The sequence below is a fragment of the Strix aluco genome, chromosome 1 (assembly GCF_031877795.1).
Source record: "Strix aluco isolate bStrAlu1 chromosome 1, bStrAlu1.hap1, whole genome shotgun sequence".
In the NCBI taxonomy this organism is placed as follows: domain Eukaryota; kingdom Metazoa; phylum Chordata; class Aves; order Strigiformes; family Strigidae; genus Strix; species Strix aluco.
The window spans coordinates 41,234,970-41,260,337 of NC_133931.1; the positions used below are offsets into that span (position 1 = coordinate 41,234,970).

At 40.7% G+C, this 25,368-nt stretch overlaps 1 protein-coding gene and 1 long non-coding RNA gene across 2 annotated transcripts in view; one reads left to right on the forward strand and one right to left on the reverse strand.

Annotated features, from left to right (window-relative positions):
* LOC141920966 (uncharacterized) overlaps window positions 1–19,726 on the reverse strand; it is a 55,806-nt gene extending 36,080 nt beyond the window's left edge. Inside the window, exon 1 of the long non-coding RNA XR_012622513.1 lies at window positions 19,660–19,726. This is a non-coding gene — a long non-coding RNA (uncharacterized LOC141920966). The remainder of the gene's footprint in view (window positions 1–19,659) is intronic.
* The window catches only part of TOX (thymocyte selection associated high mobility group box), a 225,791-nt gene continuing 219,534 nt past the window's right edge, over window positions 19,112–25,368 (forward strand). Inside the window, exon 1 of the mRNA XM_074818637.1 lies at window positions 19,112–20,069. Within this exon, the coding sequence (XP_074674738.1) occupies window positions 19,968–20,069 (102 nt within the window). The 5' untranslated portion in view covers window positions 19,112–19,967. The remainder of the gene's footprint in view (window positions 20,070–25,368) is intronic.

The window sequence follows — 25,368 nt, forward strand, 5'->3', positions numbered from 1 at the left end:
ATTATTTGTTTATTTGCATAACAGTACAAGTGTTAGTAACATACCTAGCAAAAAATCACTGTATCAGAACATGCTCTCCATTTCAGTTCATAAGTTTTCCATGTACGTGTTCTAATATGTTAATTAATAACTATAATAGTATACAATTTCCTGTGTATCATGAACATATTGCTGTTCACTTTCTGTAATACCCTACTCAAATATTACTGATGCTGTTATTTCACGATAAATAGCATATTTCAACTGCAAGAAAGACAAATACATGCCAGTTCAGGCTGAATCCTGCAAATTACATGGAAGTCTTTACACCCTGGCACTGCACCCTCCTGATGTCAGCAGAGCTCTGAGCAAAGGAAGGATCATTTCGTTTGCACAATAAAATGGATCCTCGTATTGGAAGGAATGAGACATCCCATTTAGAAATAGCAGTAACATAAAAGCAGGCATACTTTATTAAACTAAAATCTAGTCCTAATCTCTTGTGTCTGAAGAAAGAATATAGATTAAGAATATAAGCAGCTGGGCAAAAAATAAGTTACATTTGCAATCTTTTCCACTTCCAGCAATCAAGTGTTGAGGAATTTCTTAGCTGAATTTGAATCTCTGTTCTTGTAGGTAATGCTCACCTGCACTTCTGTCATTGATGAATTTGTTTATTTTTGTAATTCTTTTCTTCATAAAATCCTATGGTGCATCCAGAGCATCCTAATTAAACTAAAGGTCCAATTGCCCTAAGAAGTGAGTGGGCAAAGGCTAAAATTTGGAAAGCTACTGAACTATCTAAAGCATCAAATTCTGTTTTTCTTAGCTTTTAATATATTACATTCTATTTGTTTTCAGTGAAACTCACGTTTCAGACCTAGTTTCCAAAGGTAATCAAGAACCTCATTAGACTTCAAATTATTTATATAGTCCCATTAAAATCAGTGGAAGTTAAACATCTTTTGGAAATCCCATTAGATACTTTTTCTCCATCTTTCAGCACTAAAATCTCTTAGGAAATATGATTTTTAAGGCCAGAGTTTTAATCTCATTAGAATACCTGGTTCCTAAGTGATAATCTATTTTGTTCTGGCTACCCCTACAATCAGTGGAAAAGGACCAAGAAAACCAGAGGTGGTGTGGGCAATTTGGAGTTGCCCATCACTTTCCTATATCCATCTGGAAGAACTCAAGAGTTTCACCCCTCACCTAGGTACCTGAAATTAGGTGGGATGCATCAGACCTTACAGACTAAAAATAGGTTCTTTTGGATGTATTTTCCAAAAATGGAATGCCTTTTCCCCATCACTCTGCCCAATGTTTTCTGCTTCAACACCCGACCTTCCTGCTGTGATCTGCTTTTTTTAAGAGAGATTAGAGGCACTTCCAGAAAAATGGAGAATTCCAAATGATTATAAGGAAAGTTTTTACATTCTGAAGAAGAAAGGGTTTAAGATATGCCTCTGCCCTCAGGATTCCCTATGGCCAAGTTCTTGGTAGCAGTCTTTTGAATCATCTTGAGTTACCAAAGTCTACCCACATACTGAAAAATGAGCATAAGGAGCAATTTCAGTTCTTCCCCACTCCGGTAATGTACTATATAATCCCTTTTTGAATTAATATAGCAAAATTTCTTTTTCTGGGGGGGGTGAGCCCACCACTTAATAGAATTTCTGGCATCTAACTTAGATAGCAAAATTTCTTAACAAGTCTGGGGAGAGCTAGTAATGGCACAGAGCAAGTCAGTGCACTTAGGAGAAATTGGAAGTATCAAAGGGAAGGGACTATTCAAAGTCCTCTAATCTATACAACTATGCCACGTTAGCATGTATAGCAAAAGATACCTCTTTCCACCCAAGAGTCACAATATACAGTCTTCTTCCAAGCACTTTTTTCATGAACCAAAGGGGAATGAGTCTTTCCTCACACACTTTTTCCTTCCAAAGATAGCCAGATGCAGAAGTATTTTCCAGCTCCTGCCCTGCCAAAAAATCCCTTTAGGAGAGACAGAGAAATCAAGATGGTAGCAAGGTGGATTATAATCTGCAGCAGGAAAAACCCAGGATTCATAACTTGATTAAAAAACCAATAAATCCTTAATAACTATATACCTGATTGAGCCTAAAAGACAACTAAGCCTCCCTTTCTGTAGGAAAAGCCCCCAGTTACTAAGCCCTTAGCAGTCCCTTACCCCTGGATACTCAGTAAACCATTAGTTGGGAAACTATTTGAAGTAGGAGAGCTAGAGGGCAAAATCTACACACATACACTTGATAGACCAGTAACAGCTACCAGGCTAGGTTATATAGGTTAGTCAAGGAAAAGAATATTTAATTTATTGTGCTGGTTTTGACTGGGATAGAGTTAATTTTCTTCACAAAAGCTAATATGGGGCTGGTTTGGATTTGTGCTGAAAACACTGTTGATAACACAGGGATCTTTTAGTCACTGCTGAGCAGTGCTTACACACAGTCAAGGCCTTTTCTGCTTCTCACCCCACCAGCCAGTAGGCTGGGGGTGCACAAGAGGTTGGGAGGGGACACAGCTGGGACAGCTGACCCCAACTGACCAAAGGGATATCCCACACCATATGACGTCAGACTCAGCATATAAAGCCGGGGGAAGAACAAGGAAAGGGGAGATGTTTGGAGTGATGGCATTTGTCTTCCCAAGTAACCATTACGTGTGATGGAGCCCCACCTTCCTGGAGATGGCTGAACACCCGTCTGCCAATAGGAAGTGGTGAATGAATTTCTTGTTTTGCTTTGTTTGCATGCATTGCTTTTGCTCTGTCTATTAAACTGTCTGTATCTCAATCCATGAGTTTTCTCACCTTTACCCTTCTGATTGTCTTCCCCATCCTACCATGGGGGGACTAAGCAAGTGGCTGTGCGGAGTTTAGTTGCCAGCTGGGGTTATACCACAACATTTGTGAATTCCAATAGTGTTTGGATATGACATGAGAGACCATGCTGCTCTACATGGTTAATGCATGGTTAAGATGGCATTTCTCCTGGATATTTCCAAAAAAGACATGACTCTCTACTGCAGACATTGATAACTCAGGATGCAACTGCTCCTGGCCTTACCCTGTAGCTGATTTGGAGTATTTTGAAACTAGGAAAGATAGGTACTTACAGTACTAAGCATAAAAGTCTGTCCATCGAGTTCAGCCTGACACGCTTTTGGAAATTAAAGGCCTTTCCCATTGGACTCCACTATTCATATTTTTTAAAGTCAGTCAAAAGTGTTGATTTTTGCAGATTCAAGATCAAGGTCCTCACTGGAAAAATCATACCATTTAGAGAAATTACGATCCCCCAAAGATATCTTTATTGGTCTTCAGCCAAGAAGACTGCTAGACATGAGTACATTTACAGCATTAGCAGACTGGCCTGCTTGCAACACAGATTGCTATGGGCTAATAAAACAATACCCTCCTAACTGCAAAATCTACTTCCTTATTCCTTGGTTGACTTAGTTCACAGTTTTTGACTTCCATTGTGATACTGCATTATAGAAGCATCCAGTGTTTGACAGCTGGCTAGAACTATAAGTATCTCAAACTTAAAAAGAGACATCTAATATTTATATAGTGAAATGCCTTTTATGTTGCCATTTGAAGCAGATTCGGTGCATAATCTTGCAGATCACTCATTCACAGGTCATGTCTGTATATCTATAAATTCACAAACTGCAGTGTTTGTTTTTCATCTATCCTGATGAATACCCAAAAAAATATCACTTACCCTTTGACATGATAAATGACTCTGTGGGGATTTTATTGCTCAGATGCAATACTCCGGAGAGTCATGCAATCGTGCAATCCAATTAGTGTTTTAGATGGTGTAACATCATTCAGGGAATGAATGGGTAGAGATACTTTACAAATAATATTGTCAGGATTGTCTTTTCCCTACCTCTTCCCTAAATTGTCTCCACAGATATGGATGTGCACACATACACTGATATGATATATACTATGCAAATGAGTGTCCTGGATAAGATCATTTCTGCTTAGAGAGACCATTGTTTTTGTTGAATTTCATTTATAAAGGCTTTTCAAATTGTAGACAAAATCTTTACATAGAGTACACATTGATGAGTACATGTTGAAAATGAAGAGAAAAATATTTGTAAGCTATGTCAGTCCCTATACTCCACTCCAATCTCATTTTTACAAAGGCATTTGAAAGCAGTGGAGAATCTAGTTCGAACTTTTATTTTTATTTCAGTTCTGTCATGTCCAAATTATAAAAGGCAGATCCCAATACTTTGGGTACTGCAATTTAATTTACCTCCAAAGATGTATTTATTTTTTTCTACTTTTTGCTATATAGTTGCTCACAGCTGAAATTGCTCAGTCATAATGAAAACACACTTACTGCATTCCAAATGCCTGCATAAGTATGCATTTGGGGGATAGTTTCCTTTTATTTAAAGTTATCTGCAAGGAAAAATGTTGGCAAAATACACCATTCTTGAGAGAGTTTTCAGTAAAAGTTAAGCAGAGGAAAAAAAAAAATAATTCCAGGTGCCTATTCCACTGAGTCCTAATTTGAGTAACTCTAGTGTAATTCTGATGTCTAATTTTGCTATCATTTCTGCTCAGGGTTTTCCCCGCACCTCCTGTGGAAGCTTACAAGAGTACAAGGCAGTTTCATAAGAGGGGTGGATATGTTAAGTTATCCTTAAATTTCTTACCCTTGCCCCAGTAAATAAAATGAACTACAAATTAGAAAAAGTAACTAGTCTTGCCATACTGTAATGCAGAACTCCACTTTGCAAGCCATTCACCCATTAGAAAAGAGTATGACTTCCTTGAGCTGCATTATCATAGCCATATGTTTTATAAACTACAAAATGGCATGTTTATTTTGTTCGGGGTACTTCATTCTTAAATTTGCTCATTCGTTCATGCCTAACAGAAAAATTTTGCCTCCTCTGTCAGGAGTACCAATTCAGAAATAATTATGCTGTAGCAAAGGCAAAAAATTCTTAGACCTTGATGCACCTTCCAAAAAGTTAGCATGAAGTTGTCAATTTTCTTTTTTCTTTATCCCCACTAAAACCTTTTTTCAGTATTGCAAGCTCATTTACTAGCAAAATATGGCTGAATGGAAGCAAGCACTTATTTTTTATCAATATGTTTGCAGCTAAATTATACTGAGGGAAATGGTACTTCTTAAAACATATATATTGAACAAAGTTTGGGAGAAGTATTTTTCTGTAATCTTGAAAGTTATATAACTACAAAAGATAGTGTCAGTAAATGAAACATATACTTGGCTAATTAATTCACCCAATTAAATCAAGTCACATAATTATCTTTTCATTCCCATTTAGGCCCCTATTCAGAAAAGCACTTAAGAATATCCTGCTCTTTAATGTGCCTACCGTACTCCTTTAGGCATATGTCCAACAAAATGTTTAAGGATGCACTTAGGCATGTGTTTAAGTGGTCTGCTGAAACCAGATGTTAGTCTAGAAGAGCATGCAAGGGAAAGCATTTATCACCCTTGCGTTGAAGAATCTATTAAAAATGCTTCTGACTCAAAAAGAAGCACAGTAAAACAGGGTAAATGTTCATCCCAACTGAAAGGAAAAGCAAAAAATGCTCAGAGGCTGACGAAACCTGCTCTTTTTATCACCAAGTCCAAAGCAGTAAGACAGAAGTTTAAGCTTATTCATTGGAGCAAATACAGGAATTCACAGCACTTGCTGCACAACCCTCTTCAGAGCTTCTTGAAATCAATGGTTAAAATCTGCTTTATAAGCTAAGAGGACCGGAAAGGCTGTCATTATACTAGCTGGTATCACATCTATCCTCCATATAATTAAAGCAATTTTTTCATATTCACTTTGTTACTTACAAGACACTGGTTAGTAAACTCATGATGTAGCTGAGACTATTTGTACATAGTTTTGTTTTTTTCACTACCACAACACCATAGCAACCTAAACACCAAATATTTATTTTCTTTCTCAAACACTGCAAGTTACTTTATGAAAATTTTTATGCAAATTGGGCAATGCATTGACTCATTCTGTTTGTCTCTCTTGTATTTATCTCTAAGGCATCTATCACCATGGTGCCTAAATGCTGTGGTATCTTAATGTTTGCCAGCTCTGTATAACATAAGAGTGGTATCATCATTTTTGTCCACTCTTACATAGCCTTTTTATATAAACTGTAAGGAAGTATTAGCTAGGACAGAATAGTCACAGACTAAATGCAAAGAGATGTTTTCTATACTAATATACTACTACATTTACTGATTTACTACAAATCAGTAGTAAAATTAAAAGTCCTTACTGTTTCCTTCAGTCTTCATTCACTCTGAAAATACAGTCTCTACTAGTAGAAGGTGCTCTGTTGATGAAGGCTTCTCTGATTTCAAAAACCCTGGACTCTACTTAAAATCACTTGCATTCTACCTCCTAACCAGCTCAGATAACCACACCTGCCCACACAACACCATAATGTCCTAATGATTTTTTGTAGTACTTAATTCAGTGTACTCCCTTCCTTAGAACTCATTTGGATTGTATCTTCCCCTAAAACATACTCATGACACCATTTTAGATCCAGACCAATACCTTTCCACAAACGAGTTGTGCTGTCGAAAGACCTGGGTTGTGTAAGCAAGCCTGCAGAGCTTCCAAGCTGATGCAAACTAGACAAGGGATGAGTAACAGTGATAGCTGTAAAAATACACCTTCTGTCGATGGTAAAAGTTAAGACCTTTTTTTTCCCTCCTCCTTCTTTAATAACAGTCAAATGGAAAGCACAGGAAACTGTAAGTAAACTTTATATTTGAAAATACTAACTTGGTCCAAAACATTGTGATGGTGTATTTGGCTCACCTTTAAATAGAACGATTTTTCTCCCCAAATATTAAATGGAAAAAGTATAACGAGAAAGAAGTGAAATGGAAAATTGCTAAAGCTGAAGAACATCGCACACAAAAAGGCAGTATTTTTTCTAACAGCTCTGAGATGATATGAGAAAGAGAGAAAGGGTGTGGAGGAGGGGGAGAGGGAGGGAGGGAGGGAGGGAGGGAGAGGCAAGACAAGGAAACATAAAGCAGACTGAAAACAGAATGTGAAATAATTTATATTGCTATGGAAAGGCTAAAAAAAATTAAGGGCGGGCAAAATCTACAGAGGCACTTTCAATACTGTAAATATCGTCCTGTAGAGTAGATTTTCCATAAAACGCTTAAATGTATTTGGACTGGTCATCATTTAGAAAGCTGTTATTTTCACAGTTCATCTTGCCATGGGCCAGACTGCTTCTACTTTTTCCCTCTATAGCATGTTTTACTCTACGGGGTTTATCTTACTCCCTGCAATGCTACATCATAGTCAAAATATAATTCTTAGCCAATCTTTCCATTTAAAACCTGTTTTTTAAACCATTGATAAGATAGGATTATTACTGGAAGGTAAGCCCCTCCAAACACAGAAAAATGGGAAAATGTCTCACTTTGCAGCCATTACTAAGGACGGCAACAAAGTTTGACAGCTGACATTTGGAGAAGTGAATGAGCTTAAAATATTACATGAATAAAGCATATTTTGTCTTTCTTAATGGAACATATATAGTAAAATACTCTTCTCTAAATTTAATATTCAAATTCTTCATTGATTGACATAAAGTTGTACCACCAATGAAATGTAATGCATTTTTAGCACATCCAAAGCCATATAAAAGTGATGATTTCTATATATACAGCACCTTCAAAGAGTTTGTAAATAGCAACACCTTCATTCTCATCCTATTTCACTAATGCAAAACCCAAGACTCCTGACATCAGAAATACATAGAACAAGAGAATTTAGATTTTTCAAAGAGATCTAAAATTTCCACTTACTATATGGGAAACTTTCCTAGATAAAAACTAGGTTCCTGTGAATTTCCACTCTGTGGAGGTGGGCACAGAAATGAAACCTCTTCCCTTGAAGAAAATAAACGGACATCTCTATTTCTTTTCAGGATTACAAAATTCTTTGTTGACTAAAGTGTTCACAATCTCTGCCTCCCAAGATACCAAATAATAACACTGATCAGCTATAAAGGAACTAGCCAAATCTGTCCAGCTCATAACTGACTTTTTTCTATATTTTAAAGGACTCGACAAGAAACTGGTGGTTGTATTCTTGTATAGCCCATTGTTATGGCATAGTTTAAAATCCTTCCATGTCATATAGGTTCATATGACTGTATATGTTATATTTCAACACATTTTTAAAATTACTTAATTTGATGTACCTTCTTGCAGCTGATCTACTGAAGTTCACGATTGCTAGCATGGTCAGTTGCTATGAGACTTCAACCCTTTTGTACAAATGACTGATAACACAGTGACTGGTGTTAAATTTCTGGACACATTAAATGAAGCTCATCCCTTCCCTCCCCTCCCCCCCCCCCCCCCATCTGAAACCTATTCAAGCTGTTTTTTTAAAGTTACATAGCAAGTCTTTACTTGTTATGCTACTGTTCCAATTTTTGTTCTCTGTCTTAAAGGAATTTTCGTCCTTCTAGTTCTCATGGGAAATTGTGTTAAAATTCAAGAACCTGACCTTAGGTTGCATTGAATATTCCCATTGACTTCAGGCCATAAAAAAGGAAAACTGTGGAGAAGAGTTATATTCTGTCAAAAAGAATATGGCTCCAAATGCTGGAATCATCCTGACAGCTCTATTTCAGAAGTTAGCCAAGGAGAAAAAAGGGGCCAGGCATCTCAAAAATTACATACACATACCTCACACACATGTATACACACACAAAGCATGAAGGAGAATAGAGGAGAGAACCTGGAAAGAAACCCTGCCAATTTATCAAGTGGCAGATGAATTATCCCCAAGAGTTTCATAGAAGCAGCAGCCACCCCATTTTAAGGTGAAATTTTATTTCAATCTCAGCTGCAGCATAATCTAGGATCCATCTGTTTCCCCCATTCCCCCTCCCTTCCCCTCAGAGTCCCCCTGCTCCCTTCCCAACTCACATGCCGATATAACTCAGAGGAATCACTTCATCTCCAGTACCACAGGTTTCACGGGCCTTACTGGGTAGGTAGGAATTGCAAGATGATCGGATCGATTGAAAAAAAAGGGAAGTAACAAATTTATTTCTATGAGTTTTCATCCCAATCAAAGCTTAGAAACTGTGTGTAGCTTTCTGATAATTTTGGTGTGTTTAAGAGTATTTTCAACATTCTCCCCACCAATAATGTTTTAGGGAAAACTAGTGACCAGTGACTGGATCTACATGAGATGTCTAGCTCTTACCACTATTTCCTCTCAATATCCACTCCTATTTATTTTTCCTGTATGATGGCCCTGCTTCTAGTCCTCGGGATATTACACTACACAGACAGTCTTTAAAAAAAAAAAAAAAAAAAAGAAAGAAAGAAAAAAGCATTGGAATTTTCTGATGTTTGGTCTTCCTTAATACCAGAAGCATGTTTCCCCTCTGAGTTTAGCAAGAGGACTCCTAAGTGCAGTTTCATTATTGGCTCAAGCTAACCTAGCATGGAGTGTGCCAAGAGGCAGGCCCACAATTTCTCCACCCTCCCCTCCTCCCTCCTCGACTCAGACCTAGGTAAATACTCTTCTCTTGTTTCTTCGCCAGTTCTCATGCTGCCACAGAGTCAGATGGATCAAAAAAACCAAAACGATCCACCTGAGATCTGAGCCACACAATCATTTTCAGACAGCTCCAGACACAGCTGACCATGCAGCCTTGAGCATCCTCATCCTCCCCAGGGAGGCAGTGGAAAGATGCAGCTGTAGGAGGGAGGAGAGGAGAGCAGTACTACCATTTCCAGCAGCAGCACAGATTTAAATTTGCTGAAGCTGACTGCAAAACCACACCTTTGTTATGCTAGGAACAAACACTCTCAAATGCATCAAACTGTACAAAAGAAAAAAGCAGACCTGGACACTCGATTTTGAGTGTTCAAGGAAGACAAATACAGAGAGTCTCCTGAATCAGAAACACCAGATGGCACCGAGGTGTATGTTTCCAAAGCAGAACTAGCAGTAGTACCGTAAACCTGGATGCTCTGCCCACACTCACTCCTGATTTACAAGCCGTGCTAATAATTATGGGAGTATATCCCTTAATTTGTGTGTGATAATGTGTGCACCTCTACAAATTTCTTCCCATTAGGTTAGAGGAGAATTTGTCTGGCCTTTTTGGGTGTTGTGTGGAGAGCACTTTGGAAAGCCGCTGGAAGATACACAGTATCACACATGCACTACCACCTAACTTTCAGCAGTGGTGATCCCATGAGATTGATTGCATTAACTCTGCTAGTTTATACCTTTTGATGGCCAGTCAACTCAAGTTTACTGTGCTCAAATGTTTGTGTCAGAGTGTTGGGAAACTGCTTCTATTAAAATCAGAATAGCCGTTGCAGCACAGTCAAAGCTAAGAGATGCCTTTATACCACCTAAGATAGGCAAAAGGCTGGGGAAGCAGGGCAAACACATGCCTTCAGGCCCAGCCTGATTATGTTGCTTCAAATTGTGCCAGTGGGCTAGTTTGCTTCTGGGGCAGGAGAAAATAGTTAACTGCCCTTGTGCAATCCCACGCCCCAAGAACACCTTAGTCTGATCTAAAGCTATCCAGAGAATGTGAAATGATGCAGAAATATTTCCATTTTTAATAGTTGACAACAGCAATATTAAGTATTCAATTTGTATTTCTGCTATGATACTTCAGAAGATCTTATCCTGCAACACTTGTGTCTGCTGACTAATTACATAAGTATTGTTCATTTTGTGTCCTTATTACCCTACGAGTGTTCACAAAGTCAGTCCTTTATCTGTGACGCACATCTGAAAGAGAAAAACATAAAGGCACAGAAGCCTGGGGATTTGATTAGTTTCTTCCAAGACATATAATTGCTATACACTAGAATATAATTTTATTTTCTGAGGGAAAAACTTGGGTTAAACACTAGCGCGAATTCCACATGATAGCCCGTAGTCTCAGGAGTTTTAAAAAGCAGAAGATGGCAAGCTAGACTTTCACTGGTTATTTGTAGTTCCTTTTATAAATTTTGGGCACAGAATCAAACTTTAACATTCTACACAGAAAGACAGAATCTTTCTGAAAGATCTTTTACAAATCAGCAAGACTGGAAATAATTTGATAGAAGACTTACCATGTATGCTCTTTCAGCCATTTCACTAGAAACTCATTTTGGCTTTCTCTGAGGTAGAGATAAACCACAGCTAAGAGACAGTTATTAAATCTTCTTTATACATTCTGTATGAAATGTATTAAACTACAAAAATACTATATTCAAATAAGGTTAAGGGTCTGACTTAAACCCACAAAGACATGGAAATTCAGAAATATTGTGTCTCCCTACCCTTTACTCTCCTCAGTGTGGCTAGGCATTGTAGCACAAATGACTTGTGCTCAGATTGCTTAAGCCTCTTCTTTCTCCTTAAAGGTACCTTTTACTTTAAGATTCTTTCAGTTTGTATCCCTTCCGTGAGCCCAGGTTAAATTCTGTCCTGGACAGTTTGGGTTTTTTATAATTTTTGGGTTTTAATGCTTATAGAAACAAAAGTGAGGAAAACGAAGCAAAAGTACATAATTCTTAGTCTTGGCAACCAGTTATTTTTATTTTTTAACACATAACTGACAAATCCCATATTAATCAGAGACAGGCACGGAGATGTAGGACATGCATGACTCTCAGCAAGTGCAAGCACATGCTTCAGCTCTCTCCCCATCCCCCCATACTGTTCTACATATGTAAATACTTATTACGTATTTCTCCAGTGAACGGAAAAAGAACCTTGGAATTGACACTGAACTAAGATTTTGTCCCAAAAAATGGCATGGGACCTTCTTCCATGATGGATTTTTCCCCCTTTTCCTGAATACAGCAGCGACCAGTGGAGGTCACACTTAATTCAAAAGAAAGTAAGATGCTTGCAGACCATTCTTCTGGAGAGGCTCTCAGCTTTGAAACCACCTCCTCCTACCCTATGGTATAGCAGTTTGGGTCTGCTGACCTCTTGGGCAAATTGCAAATTGTGTCTTCTCAAGATAATTTCAAAGCAGGGAAATTCCACTGCGGGGAGGGAAAAGGGTATCTTAGGAGGATGGTTTTTTTTCCAATGTTCTACAACTGTGAACAAGTCTAAGTTTCTCTTTATTCTCTTCTATTTCTAGTTATTGTTTTTACTTAATTATTGCCAGCGCATTACACAGTGAGGCAACTGTCTCCATGCAGCTCTTATAAATCTATATGCATTCAACAAATAGGTAGAAACTTGATCATTTCAGATGTGGCTTGGGGCTTCCCCTCCACATGCTTCACAGTATCTGATTAACATGCATGTTCAACTCCGCTGTACTTACACATGCTACTTTAAAATAACATCACTGATGCATTTTTATCATAAGATACCATAGAACAAGACACAGGACTTCAGGAATTAATAGCAATGAAGATATTCCTTAAAGAGATAATATTAAACATCCTGATAATAGGCAGTCTCAGTTAAAGAACAACAGAAGCAGAAAGTAGTAGCCTTGATCCAGAAAAGGTATTTCTGCCTTATACAGCATGAAAGACAGACATTCAGGAATAGCTCATCCATGAGAAATGGTGATCTCCTATTGCTGCCAAGGTCAGTCAGACCTGTTGTGATATGTTCTGTAAATGCTGACTCTATCGCTTACAGTTTTCCAAGGACTTCTTTAACACCTAGAGATTTTTTATTTTTATTGTGGAACAAAGCTATGACATGAAACTGTCAAACCAGAAAGCCCAGAAAAGGATGACAGAGAGTTTTTATTAGATTTGAGGGTGACAGTTCCATTGAGAAAAGAACCATGTAGTTACAAGAAAGGTGATCTGAAGTTCCTGGAGATCCAGCAGGAAAATGCTGAAATCTCAGCAAAGAAGGAAATTTTGTTCTCAAGCCAGCAGTCCGACAATTTATCACACCCCTTAAAAACTCACGGCAGATGACATGTGGATGATGTATTTGTATCAGCCTACCAGGTGTGAATGGGACTGGATTTATCTGCTACAACAGGAAGCTCTAATGGAAACTCCCAACATAGTTTTACTATGCCTCAGTCCTGACCTTCTGCACTTCAAATGCCAACTGTGCCCCCTTGTGTGGTACTTTTCTGATGGTAACCATAAATCCCTAGGGAAGTAGATTAAATTCAAGCAAGTTGTTTCACTTTTTACTTTCTCTAGTTAAAAAATAAAATGAAAAAAGAAAAAAAGCCGTAATACCTTCTAGCCCTAAAAATAAATTTTTACTCTGTGAACTCTACTATATTTATATGTACTTAGAGAGAACAGAGTTTGGATCTCTCGCTCTATTAGCATCTATAATTCTGGGCTTGAAGTACTAATTAAAAGCACATAAAAGAAGGTACATAGACTACTTTTTTATATAATGGGGTGGGAGTCTGCTGTTGAAAGACCCACCTTGCTTGGAGCTTTAAGAAACATCCAAGGTATTGCTTCACAGAGACCTTGTGAATATAAAGGACAATGAAAACTGTTCTCTAGCAAGAGACATCTGAGCCAGATGAGACAGCAGAGCATAGAAAAAAAGAGGTTTTAAGTAAGCCTGTAAAGATCTCGTGCCAGGAGAGCTCATGCAGGGGCAATTCAGCTCTATTTGGCAGTTTTATCAAAAAGGAGAATGATGACATCATTGTTCTGAACTGAAAACTGATTAATCATCTGCCTGGCATCTGTCTTGGCAGATGAGAAGTCCCTTTTCAATGCTATGGAAAAACTGGTGATACAGACTAGTCCTCATGTTGTCACCTGTCTCTGCTTGTGACCAGCCCTCTGTTCTGTCTTTCCTTTTTTCCTGATTATTCAGCTGATAATATGTACATTTTTTAAATATCTGCAAATATAGATGGGTATTTTTAATAGTATCAAACATTTGTACAGATTTCTTCGCAAGACATCTGTATATGATGCAATCCCCAGACAGCATTTATAGAATTTTTATGGATCCTCACTTTTTGGAGGAAAAAACAACATATCTTTAGACAGGCTTTCTAAATTGCAAAATAATTGTTGAAAACACAATTTTCCTTCCAAAAACCCAAGTTTCTGAAGCCCCAGTACAGTCCTCTAGTACACTTCAGAAAAAAATAGCATGAAACCAAAAATTCCTGATCCCTTATACTTCTAGATGTTTCATGATTGATTTAACAAGATAAGTGGAAGAGTGGAAAATTGGCAACCTTAACACTTGCGTAAATCTTGCAATTGAGAACTAGCATACACCATACTGTGATGTATTTTTGAGCCTTCCTGCATACCATGCGGACAGTGTATCTCATATAGAATCACTTGATAAGATAGGAAATATAGGAAAAGGAAAAAAGGAACTTCATGCTTCCCTTTGTTTCTCTGACCATGAGAAATAATCTGATTTTAAGGCCCAGTGAAACATTTTCTTTCAAGATTGGCCTACCTTTTGTATGTCTGCAAGGCCACATTAAATTTGGTAACTTGAATTGAACCAGCTGGCAGAGTCTTTGAAGCATATGGGAATGGATCGAAGCTGCAAATATGCAAGGTGAATTTTACATTTTTATATTTCTGTCATGGTTATTTAAGGTCTTGGTTTTGTGAGGTGTTGTGTGTTTAACTCCTACTGTAGGCAATGGCAGATGAGTGTGTAAGAACCTTTTGTGAGATGCAAAACACAGTTCAGGTTCAGCCCATGTGTCTGTTCCTCCTCTATCTGTTAAATTGGCTGCATATCATTTGTTTGGAATGAGAAAATATGGCAATACTCAGGTTTTCTCTTTGCTTTGTAGCAAGGGGCTTTCCCTAACTATTTAGAATGATCTTTACTTTCTTACAAAGATGAGAACAATTTATTTCCATGCAAGTGTGATAATTTGGGGCCAGTCATTTTCACAAATGAATTAAACAAGACAGCAGCAGTGGCTAAAATAATAAAATAGCTGCCCCTTTCATCTGATGTTTGACGACACTTGATTTGACACACTATTAGGTATCAAACTGTTTAAATTCTCTGAAACATATATCACCACTATTAAGCTTTGATACCATATTGCAAATGTTTCTGTTTAAATACACTGATTTATGCTCACTTATGAGTGCACACCCAGAATGTCAACAACACTTAAAATGAATCAGTTTCTTAAAGGATTTGAGTTCATTCTGATGAAAAGACCAGATTAATTACTTTGGTTTAAATATTCTGTAATCTTAATGTCATTATCTTTTGCATCTTCCCAGATCCAAGTGTCATACCCAGTTTAAGGACATGAAACAGGACATCCACACAAAAGGGACAGACCCTTCATCCTATTATTATTTAATTAACTGCTCTCTAGAAATTGATGAGTGTTGAGCTTTGTTCTGAAAGGTAAATAGTCCTGTGCGTCAGTAAGTAAAGCAAAAATTTCAGCACAAGGGATTTTCTCAGCAAAATCTCATGCCTCCCCTTTTAGCTTTTCTGGCCCTCCTGGCTCCCAAAGTACAGCCCACGAAACAAGAATCAAAGTGGCTTTCCAATCCAATTGTTCTTAAACTTGTAGTAGAATACTTTCCTTTAAAGAAGAGCCAGCCTCATGAAAACGGTCTTGTGGCGCCTATGTATAACAACTAATAAGCCACCATCACAGTCTCACATTTCCTTCTTCCTAGAAAATAAAGAAATCTTCTCTTTATAACAGATGATCAGACATCTTTGTCTGGAGACTCCAAATAAAACTGGGTATAGATGTGTGAGATTAAAACAAAAAGATGTTGGGCTAGATTCTTTTTTAAACTAAGATACTTTCGTTTCTCTTTGGCTGAGAACATGATTTATGCCCACTGAAGGCTCCCCAGTATACTAGATGGAACAGCTGGGTGAGACATCAGGACAGACAAGAAAATGATCTGTCATCTTGGACATACTTACTTGTTTCTTTTAATTCTGATGGTGAGACCATTGCAGAGCCTGCATAAGAACATGCGAATGGCTGGACTGGTTCAGACCGAGGGGCTGCCCTGCCAGTGCTCTGCCTCCAGGGACGGCTCTAAGTGTGACAGCCCGAAATGAGGGCAAGCATGTACCATAATTCGCCCCATCCCCTACCCCCATGTCTCTACCTCCAGCTATTTCCAGCTCAAAGGAGTTGCTGATCCATTTATGGTTTGTCTATCTAATGACCTCCTTAGGTCTCCAGTCTGCTATGTAAACTTTTTGCACTCACAATGCTGTTTGGCAAGGAATGCCGTATGAGTTCTCCACTGCATGGAGAGCATTTATACTACATAGTCTCACTCCAGCAGACAGCATTTAAAAGAATAAAAACTTTTTTAGTATCAGCAGATACTGATCATGTTTCTCTAGGCATTTGTTCCTATTTATATGAGAAAAGCAATGACACTCTTCTCATATGCTGGTACAGGAACCTCTTTCAAGACTATTTTGGAGACATTCACTTGAATGTTGAATGGCTTTAAAAACTCAGTGCCCTTCTGAACAAATGTTCTTTCCTTTTAAGCTTCTAAAAACTGATTCATGCTTTTTAATCTGTTGCAACTTTTTTCTAGAAAATGCACTTACATGAGCTAAAGTGGCCAAGTTTGATATACCATTGAATTATCCCGGAAAGGGCCTTGCTTTCTCAGTCCATACAGGCAAAACCTATAATAATGTTAATATTTTCAGTTCCAGTCTCCACAAATGCATTATTGTGAAAACCCCAGAGAAAATGTCCCCTACAAAACAAAAGAACACTTAACGGATTAATATACATAGCTTTTTGATTTTTACAAACTTTACAGATAACTGCCACAAATCTCAGGTGTTTTTACCATCTAGATGATTAAATCATCTCTGTAAGTACCAGCAAAAATTTTATAACCTCTCAGGGCCTGCATCATTAAGTACTGAAAATAACTTGAAGTGCTGTGCAAAGCAAATGGTATAGTTGTAAACTCCTACGGACTCCTAGGAACTCGAAGCCCTTCTTAAGGCAATAGTAATATTTCATATAAATCAAAAGCCAAATCTCTACTTTTTATTATCGAATGTTCTAATCATTCTGGTATTGACATCTCTGACTCTGCATTATCATCACTGTCCCTGCATACACCTGTATGCACCTGCATACACCGATCGCCTAGACCAACTCTTCTAGAATCAGTATATCTCTACCACCTTTCTCCACAACAGGCTGAAAACTCATCCATGGTCCATGAATAACAAGTTTCTCAACAGCAGCTTTTCAATACAGAGCTTGCAATCTGTCTCCCATTCACTTTGTCAAATTATGGTCCACATATCAGCCATTTGCAGCAGTGATATATCTGTCAAGCGTCAAGTACATTTCTTGCAAAAGAAAATCTTTTTTAGGATTTTTTAACTTTCAAAATGTCTAATCCCAAACATGCAAAATAATGAGTCAGATGCCAAAAAATCATGAGATTTTTTTAAAAAAAATATGTTAATGTCTTTTCCTTTGCTTTCTGGAGCTTTTTTTCTGGGTCATGTTTTCAAGCTTTTCTCCAAGGCCATAAGGGTTTCAAACATTATTAAAAAGAAAGTAACTGAGAACCTCTTGTAATTGCACGTTTAAGGAAAGCATTTATTGCCATGAGACTTAAATTGTGTTGACCTGACAAGCAAGAATCTTCAGAATATTTTAATCAAATAATCCTGAAAAAGGAATATTGCTTCAAAAACATTTTCTCTAGAGTTTTGTTTACATCACTTATGTATATTTTCCAGATAATTAAGCTTTACTGAAAGCACGTTGTTAGGCATGGAGGAAAGTCATGGCTTAACACTATCTTGAAGGACTCTATCAAAATATCTGAGGCACAGATTATAGTTACTCACACAAACAGTGATTTCTTCACCTGAAATCTGTGATTTGCTCCTCCTTAATACTGAGTCCTCTTGAAATCTTTATTCTGATTTTTTTTTTTTTTTCAGTGTTGAGAAGACAGTTTTGTGTGAGAATGTGCACTACAAATCTTAAAAGTTCTTCAGGTTCCAACTGTTTTGTGATGGAAATGTTCATGAGTATTTGATAAATGTAACCATCCCTGTTAATTGTCATCATCTCAGTTTATTTGTACAGCACTCACTAATTTGTTTTTATTTAGAGAGGGAAAGGCATTCCTTTCTTTTCATAATACAACTTCTCTGTAGGGCACTAAGCACAGTATAGTGTCTTTCCTGTATCCTTTCTCTTCCATCCTTTCTGTCCTGATTAAAACTACTCAGCGGGAAACCCAGTGGGATTGCTCACGGTGTCTTGAAGTCACCCTTTCTTTCATTGTTTTTGCCTGTTAAACCTTGTTTTGCTCGTCAATCCCTCTCCCGCCTCCCACTGGATTCCCAAGTTTCCTTTGTCAGCACCCTTGTTTGCAGCTAATTGCGCTCCTCTTCATTTTCCCTACCCCATTCTCATCCCCTTCCTTCCTCCGCTCTCAGTTTGCCCATCTCCTCAAGTCTCCCTCCTCCACCCTGCTGTGAGGAAGGCTGTGCCTGGTGTCAGTACTGCCCACAGCATGGCCAGGCCCAAGCACTACGAGCTAATGAGGCAGACCGCAGCTGACGAGGTATTTCATGGGTGGTTCTTTTTACTTTTCACTCGCTTCCTGGTTTCTGAGGCGTGCACATGGATCAGTTTATTTTCTGCCACCACAAACTCTGGGCGATGGCTTCCACTCTGCTGGGACAGAAGAGAAAGGGCTCACCTAACCCGCCGGGCCCTGCCTGCAGCTCGAGCCTGGTTATCCCCGCAGGACTGACACGGGGGCCGGGGCACGGGGCGCCTGACCCCACCTTCGCAAAATGGCCGTGGAGATGGGCCGGGGGGCTCTCACCGAGGCACCTCGAGGGACCTGCCCGCGGCCACCCCGGCAGGCTGTGCCCGACCCATCGCGGCGGCCAGGGCCCGGGGCCGAACCCCGCCGCTCCCCTACCGGCCTGCCCTCCCTCCTGCCCTCCGACCCCGGGCCGGGCCGGGCCGAGGCCGGCGCGGCGGCAGGCCGCGGAGGGGATGCCATAGTAACCGGCGTGGGGCCGGGCGGCGCCGGGGGGCCGGGCGGGGAAGGGAGGGCGGGGACGGCGGCGGGATGGCGGGCGCGGCAGCGCCCCCTCTCCGCGGCTCCCAGCCCCGTCCCCGGCGGCCGCAAATGGCTCTTCCCCCGCCGGCCCCTTTGTGTGAAGCACACTCGGAGCACCGACTCCGCCGGCGGAGCGCGCCGTGTCCCCTGCCGCCGCCCGCCGAGCCGAGCCGAGCCGAGCCGTGCCGAGCCGTGCCGGAGAGCCGGGCGGCGCGGGGTGGCCATTCCAGCGCGGGCGGGCTGCCTCGCCGCTCCCCCCGGGGGTGCGCGGGGGCCCCGGCTGCCGCCTCCCCCCCATCCCCCCCCGGCCCCGCTCCTCACGGTGGAGGGCAACCAAAATACACCGCCACCAAACCCAACCAAATAAATAATAACAATAATAATTAAAAAAAAAAAAAAAAAAAGAACGGGGAAAGAACGGAGCGAGCGAGCGAGAGGGAGGGAGGGAGGGAGAAGCGAACCAACTCTGAGACTCCCATAAAGAGAGGCACACACGGAGCTAGCGCCCCGGTGCCGATGCGTGGGGGAAACAATAAGTACTCGAAGTTACCTGCCCTGCCGTAGAAGAAGGAGGGTTTGTTGATTCTCTCGCAGACATCTGCAGACCGGTGCTTTTTTGGAAGAGATTTTTTTTTTTTTTCCTCTCCTCTCTCTCTCTTTACAAACCACAAACGGATGTGAGGCAGGGAAGGTGTTTCTTTGACTACTGAAGTCAGGCACCTCTTTTTTATTCTTCTCAGTCTTGTTGTGTGTCCCCCTCCCCTCACGCACATACACACACACACTCACACACACACCCCCTTTTTGCACCAACATTAACGACAAAAAGAAAAGGAGTTTGCTTGATGTTTTAGTGAAATGGACGTAAGATTTTATTCACCACCTCCTCAGCCTGCAGCCGCTCCTGATACGCCTTGTTTGGGACCTTCCCCCTGCCTGGACCCCTACTATTGCAACAAGGTGACTTCGTGTTTTGTGTCGTCCGAGGTGTTTTATCTGTGCTGTCGATTGTGCTGTTGTCGCGGCGCGGTGCATGAGCGGGCGCTGCGCTTTGGGCAGCCGCGCACCAAGTTCACCGGCGAGGCAGAGGGCAGCGGCACTTGCCGGGATTTGGGGTTTGGGGGGCGCAGTGCCGCCCGCCGCGGAGAGGTGCCGCCGGGACACACACCGGCTCCCCTGCAGGCACCCCAAATTAAAACCCCGGAGTAGTTTGGGGGCGGGCGGCTGGAGCGGGGTGGGGGTGGGTGGGGGAGGCATTTTCCGTAACATCTTCCCTTTCGGAGAAACAGCGTGGACAAGGATGTTGATGCGAAGGACATGAATTTCCAGGGCTCCTTAATGAGAAAGATCGCGCCCGCCACAAACCGGCAGAAACTCTGCCCCGCCGCTTACCCTGCAGTTCATGTGTCAAAGCGGGGACTTGGCGGTGCCGGGAGCACGTTTTGTGTGTGTGTGTGTATGTGACATGTGCATATATATATATATACATACACACATACGCACACCTCTCTGTAGATGCACAATAAGGGTGTATAAGGCTGACAAGTCGGTTCAGAACAGGGGCTCGACTTTGTCCCGGCTGTGCAACTGCCTTACCAGTATCTCTGTAACTTGATTAAACCGCTGCAAATAGGGTCAGTACCTGAGAAGAGCCCAAGTTGCAGGTCCCCGAGCCCTGGGGAAGGAGAAACTGCAGAGGAGGGTCGCGCTAGCCCAAATCCTGCGTTTGGTTACGAGAGTTTGGTGCCGCGATCCCGGAGCACTTTGCCTTACTTTTGCCGCCGAGGAAGGGGGCTGGGGATCCTGCATTGTTACTGCCTCTGTGGCCTGAGCCAGCTGGTGCTTTCTGCCTGAGCTGCACTTTCTCTGCTGTTACGGAATGGGCTTCGCACATGAATAAAACGCTGGCCGTAGGAAATAAGCAGGAAGTGCGAGCTACCCAGAGCACTCCTGGAGCACACCCCCGCCCGGGGAGAGAGCTGCGAGCGAGCGCTTCCCGAAAGATTAAATACCTTTAAACCTGTGCGCTTAGGCGTTTGTTTAGAAACCTGCCGTGGAAGCCTGAGGCAGGCTGCAGCAGATGTTTGGTTTGGTTTGGGGGTTTGTTTTTGTTTTGTTTTGTTTTTTTCGCAGCGTAAACTCCGCAAGGAGCTGGCCGCCGGTGCGGAGGGGGGCGGCGGGTCCGGGCGGGGCGCGGTGGCGGGGCGCTGCCGCGGAGGGGGCACCCGGCCCGGCCCGGCCCGGCCCGGCGGGGCGCGGGGAGCCCGGTGCCGCGCTCGGCTATTGTGCCGGTCTCACGTGTCAGAGGGATGTTCAGAGGCGTCTCTTTCACTCCGGGCAGCTGCCCCGATTCAGGGATAAACCAGGCAAATAGCGTGTGTCTGTGCTGGAGCGCGGAGGCGGCAGCGCTGGGGTGAAGCCCTCTCAGTTTTCAGGAAAGATTTCCCACATGGTCTCATCTACCAATCACAACAGAAAGGACCAAATTCATCCGGGCTGCATTTCACATATACTCAATGGAGTTATAGAATTCAGGGGTAAATCTGGCCCTTTGTGGTGGATGCCTAAGGATATTTCGAGAGAGATCCCAGAGGTATGACTGTTAGCGGTGGTTTAAGTAACTGTATTTTGCAGCATCTGGCAAACCTGCCCTATAGGTCGGAAGTTTGTGCCAGGAGTGAACTTTGTTCAGCAGGAAGAGCCCAGATGCGTAGCAGCCTGTATGTGTGCATTAATTTTGTGTAAGTGCTCTGAGTAATCATGAGGCTACTGCTACCTTTGGTCTGTGGCTTGCCGTTATTTTCTCTGTTGTCTGTTTTTGTAAATTGTAACCATAAAGTGTTGCCAAGTGAGAGGCTTGGGCTAATACTAATGACAAGCACCAAAGTGTCTCAAAGACCCATTTGGCAATGAAACTGGACAAACACTGTTAAACCTATCAGTGATTTTAAGGCTTCAAAAAGAAGGTAATGACTTGAATACACATTTCGCTCATCATTCTTGAGATAGTGGGCCAGATTTAATTTAAAAGTTAAATGCTTTGGAAAATCAGGAATTACTTTAATATATTAAATCATTTTCCAATTAAGTTCCTTAAATCATTTTTGGTGGGTTGCATTGCAAATCGAATAAATTAATTTAGAAAGTCGTTTTCAGAATTTCTTTACTAGCTGGTTAAAGCTTCTTTTAAGTCATGCCATGTATGAGGGAGCAAACTGTTCTTTTTAAATGCAAATGAGACACTCATTCTGTAGACAAGTTGCAACTCTTCTATTTCACTTTGCCTGAACTGATAATGTGCTTAAAAGTGCACAGTCATAAGACATATGTTTTATGCTTGGAAAAGACTTACCAGGAATGTTTCAATATAAGATACCAAGTATAGGACAAATGTCTTTTTCAGATGTCTTTGCCACTGACCATTGATTACATTAAATGGACAGAGTAGGTTTGCCAGGCCCCTTGGAGGCGTACGTTTACTGAACATTTCATTTTTCACCCCCTTCGTTCTCTCCCTTCACCCAGCATGATTAACATTGCTGTGAAAACTCATCTGACTTGTTCTAAACATGTCGTCATGTTACAGTATTGCTCTGTCACTCATTTTCGTGCTGTGTGTATTTAGAGAGTTTGAAGGGCGGGAGGCCTGCAGAATTTTGTGTTCAGTAAGTTTGAGTGTTTGCTCTTGATCTCTCCCAGGAAAGGAGATGATGGCATGGATCCATGTTCTGGGTTGGAATGGTGGTCCTGACTAGATCTTTACCTGCAAAACTCATTCAGAACTGGATCTTGTTTCTTGTAAAGTTAGTTAAAACTTGCTTTGGGGCACTTACTGGTGGATTTGGCCCTTGTTTTCATACCTGAGTTTTGTTGCTTTTTTTTTTTTTTTTTTTACAAATATGGCAGACTTTGATTCTTTACATTTTAAGTCTGCTTGAGCTGCTGGTAATTTAGAATGCATTCCAGAAATACTTACGCTTTTATGTTTTCTAATTGTTGTTAGCACTAGCTTTTTTCCTGATCAGATGATTGTTCGTAGAGTATGGGTGAGTTCCCAGGCACATTCCTGGGAGGTATTGACAGTGCATTTTTCTGTAGCCAAAGGAAAATGCAATAATGTAGATCCAAACAGTCACCTCATCTTACAGTTTTCAGTTGGCAGGCTTTGTTTCAGAAGACCGCTTAGATCTTTATTTTATAAACCTAAAATAGTATTCTAAGCATCTTAGTCTAATATTTCTCTATCTGCTGTGAAAGCTCATTATACTCCATATATATTGTTATTCAGGCTTTTCCTTGTTTCTCTCGCATTACCCATGGAGAGAGAAAAGTGAAAGAACAATGCAAACAATGTTGGTTATGACAACTGTGTGAGGTATCTCTTATACAAACAGACAGAATGGACGGTATGCTGCAGTATATAGGTCAGCCTTTGAAATAACATAGTGGAGCTCTTACACTGGACAGATTTAGAGTTGGGGTTGTACTGTTCGTCTCTTGAAACTTGACGCATAATTGCATTTCAGACATTTACAGGCTAATACGCATAGTCTGTTCAGTTGAAGTTTATTTTAAGAAGCATCACGTTCCTTAATTCAGTTGATTGCTACCAAAGAAATAACTTAGATAATCTGAGTGTTTTAGTTCGGTAGAAGAACATGGTCAGGGATTTCAAGCTGCTTGAAGAAGTCAGATGATAAGTTTAAATGTTTATGTAGAGAGCAATAAATAACATCCTTATGGCTTTCTGTATTGAAGTGTCACCTCCAAAGACCACTTCGATCAGTACTGCAAGAAGGATTGGTGTATTTTCATACTAGCAACTTTACAGTGTTTTCAGATATCTGCTCACATAAAGTGCAGTTATATAATTATAGTTTGACACAGCTAATGACAGGGATGCTGACCCCTGCCAACAGTAGGGAGAAAATAATGGTCTTTACTGCTCCCAATAGTTAGCCTTGCAGAATTATGCACTAGATTCTTCTGTGATTTGCCTTCTGGTTAAAAAATACAGGAGCCTACAACTCATCTTTCTTGTATTCACTGGTAGTTGTCAGTGCAGTGGAAAAATACAGCTAGACAGCAGAGGTAGAATGATAGACTGTAGTTGTTTTTAAAAAGAGGAATAAAGAGGAAAAAAGAGGGAGAGGGAAGCAAAACCCTTCAAAATGAAAAAAGCAAAGTGACATTGGGTGGAAGTGGGTAAGGAGATATAATACATTGCTCTGTAAGCAGGTAACAATCCCACTCGTAATCAGAATTCCACGGAGCAAAAGTGCAGATATTCATACACAGCGTTTAGAATAATTTATTGTGTAAACTTAACCCCACCATAGAGACTACTCTAAGTAAAATGCTCCATGGCTGTTTACAAAGTGTACATTATTTCCAGTGGCTTGCTTCTGTCCAGTCTCTATCTGAAACTCAGAATTGTGGCAAGCCAGCACTCTGAAGGACAGCTCTAAAGCTGAAATGCTGTGCTAGTGTTTTGACAGCGGTTCAGATTGTGCTCATCTAATAGATCACCATGTGTTTATTTGGGGCATTTTTTTGTTTTTCCTTAGATAACTGCCTTGTCCCCTACTGCATTAGTATCATAATTGAAATTTGTTGCTGTCTCTTAAAGGAAGGATTAAGCAGTTGCATTAGTGCCGACTGTTGATTTTTGAGTGTTAAGTGTTTTAGTTTGTTTCAAAAAATATCACACAGGAAGAAGGGAAATGGACTTTTCTTTCCTGGGTTTCTAGACCTTAGAATGTAGTCTCAGAGTTGCAGGCAAGCCTCAAGTGTATCTCCTTCAATTCCAGTGTTTCAGAAAATAAGTGGTCCCAATTTTAGGGGTATACAGAAAACAATTTATGTATGCGTTTTTGAGAAATCTTTCTCAAAGGTGTCAATAAACCAAAGCATTTGCAGTCTTTTTTTTTTTTTTTTTCCTCACCCTGCCAAACATCAGTACCTTGAGAGAAATTATGTTTTATTCTCTTACAAGAATGATGTGGTTTATCTCCAGGGCATTACCCTCAACCAGCCTATCATGAGGACATCTGAAAAAAGTGGGAACTGTAAACAATTAAGGATGCTGAATTAGCTAAACACTACAGTGCATGCAGTACCTTTGGTGTTTACATTAAACCAAAGAGCAGCTGCAGCTGCATTTAAGGACTTAAGGAGCTGATACTTTGGAGGACTGGACAGTCCCAACTCCCATTGGATTCAGTGTGTGTTGGGGATGATCACACTTTACCAGGAAGAA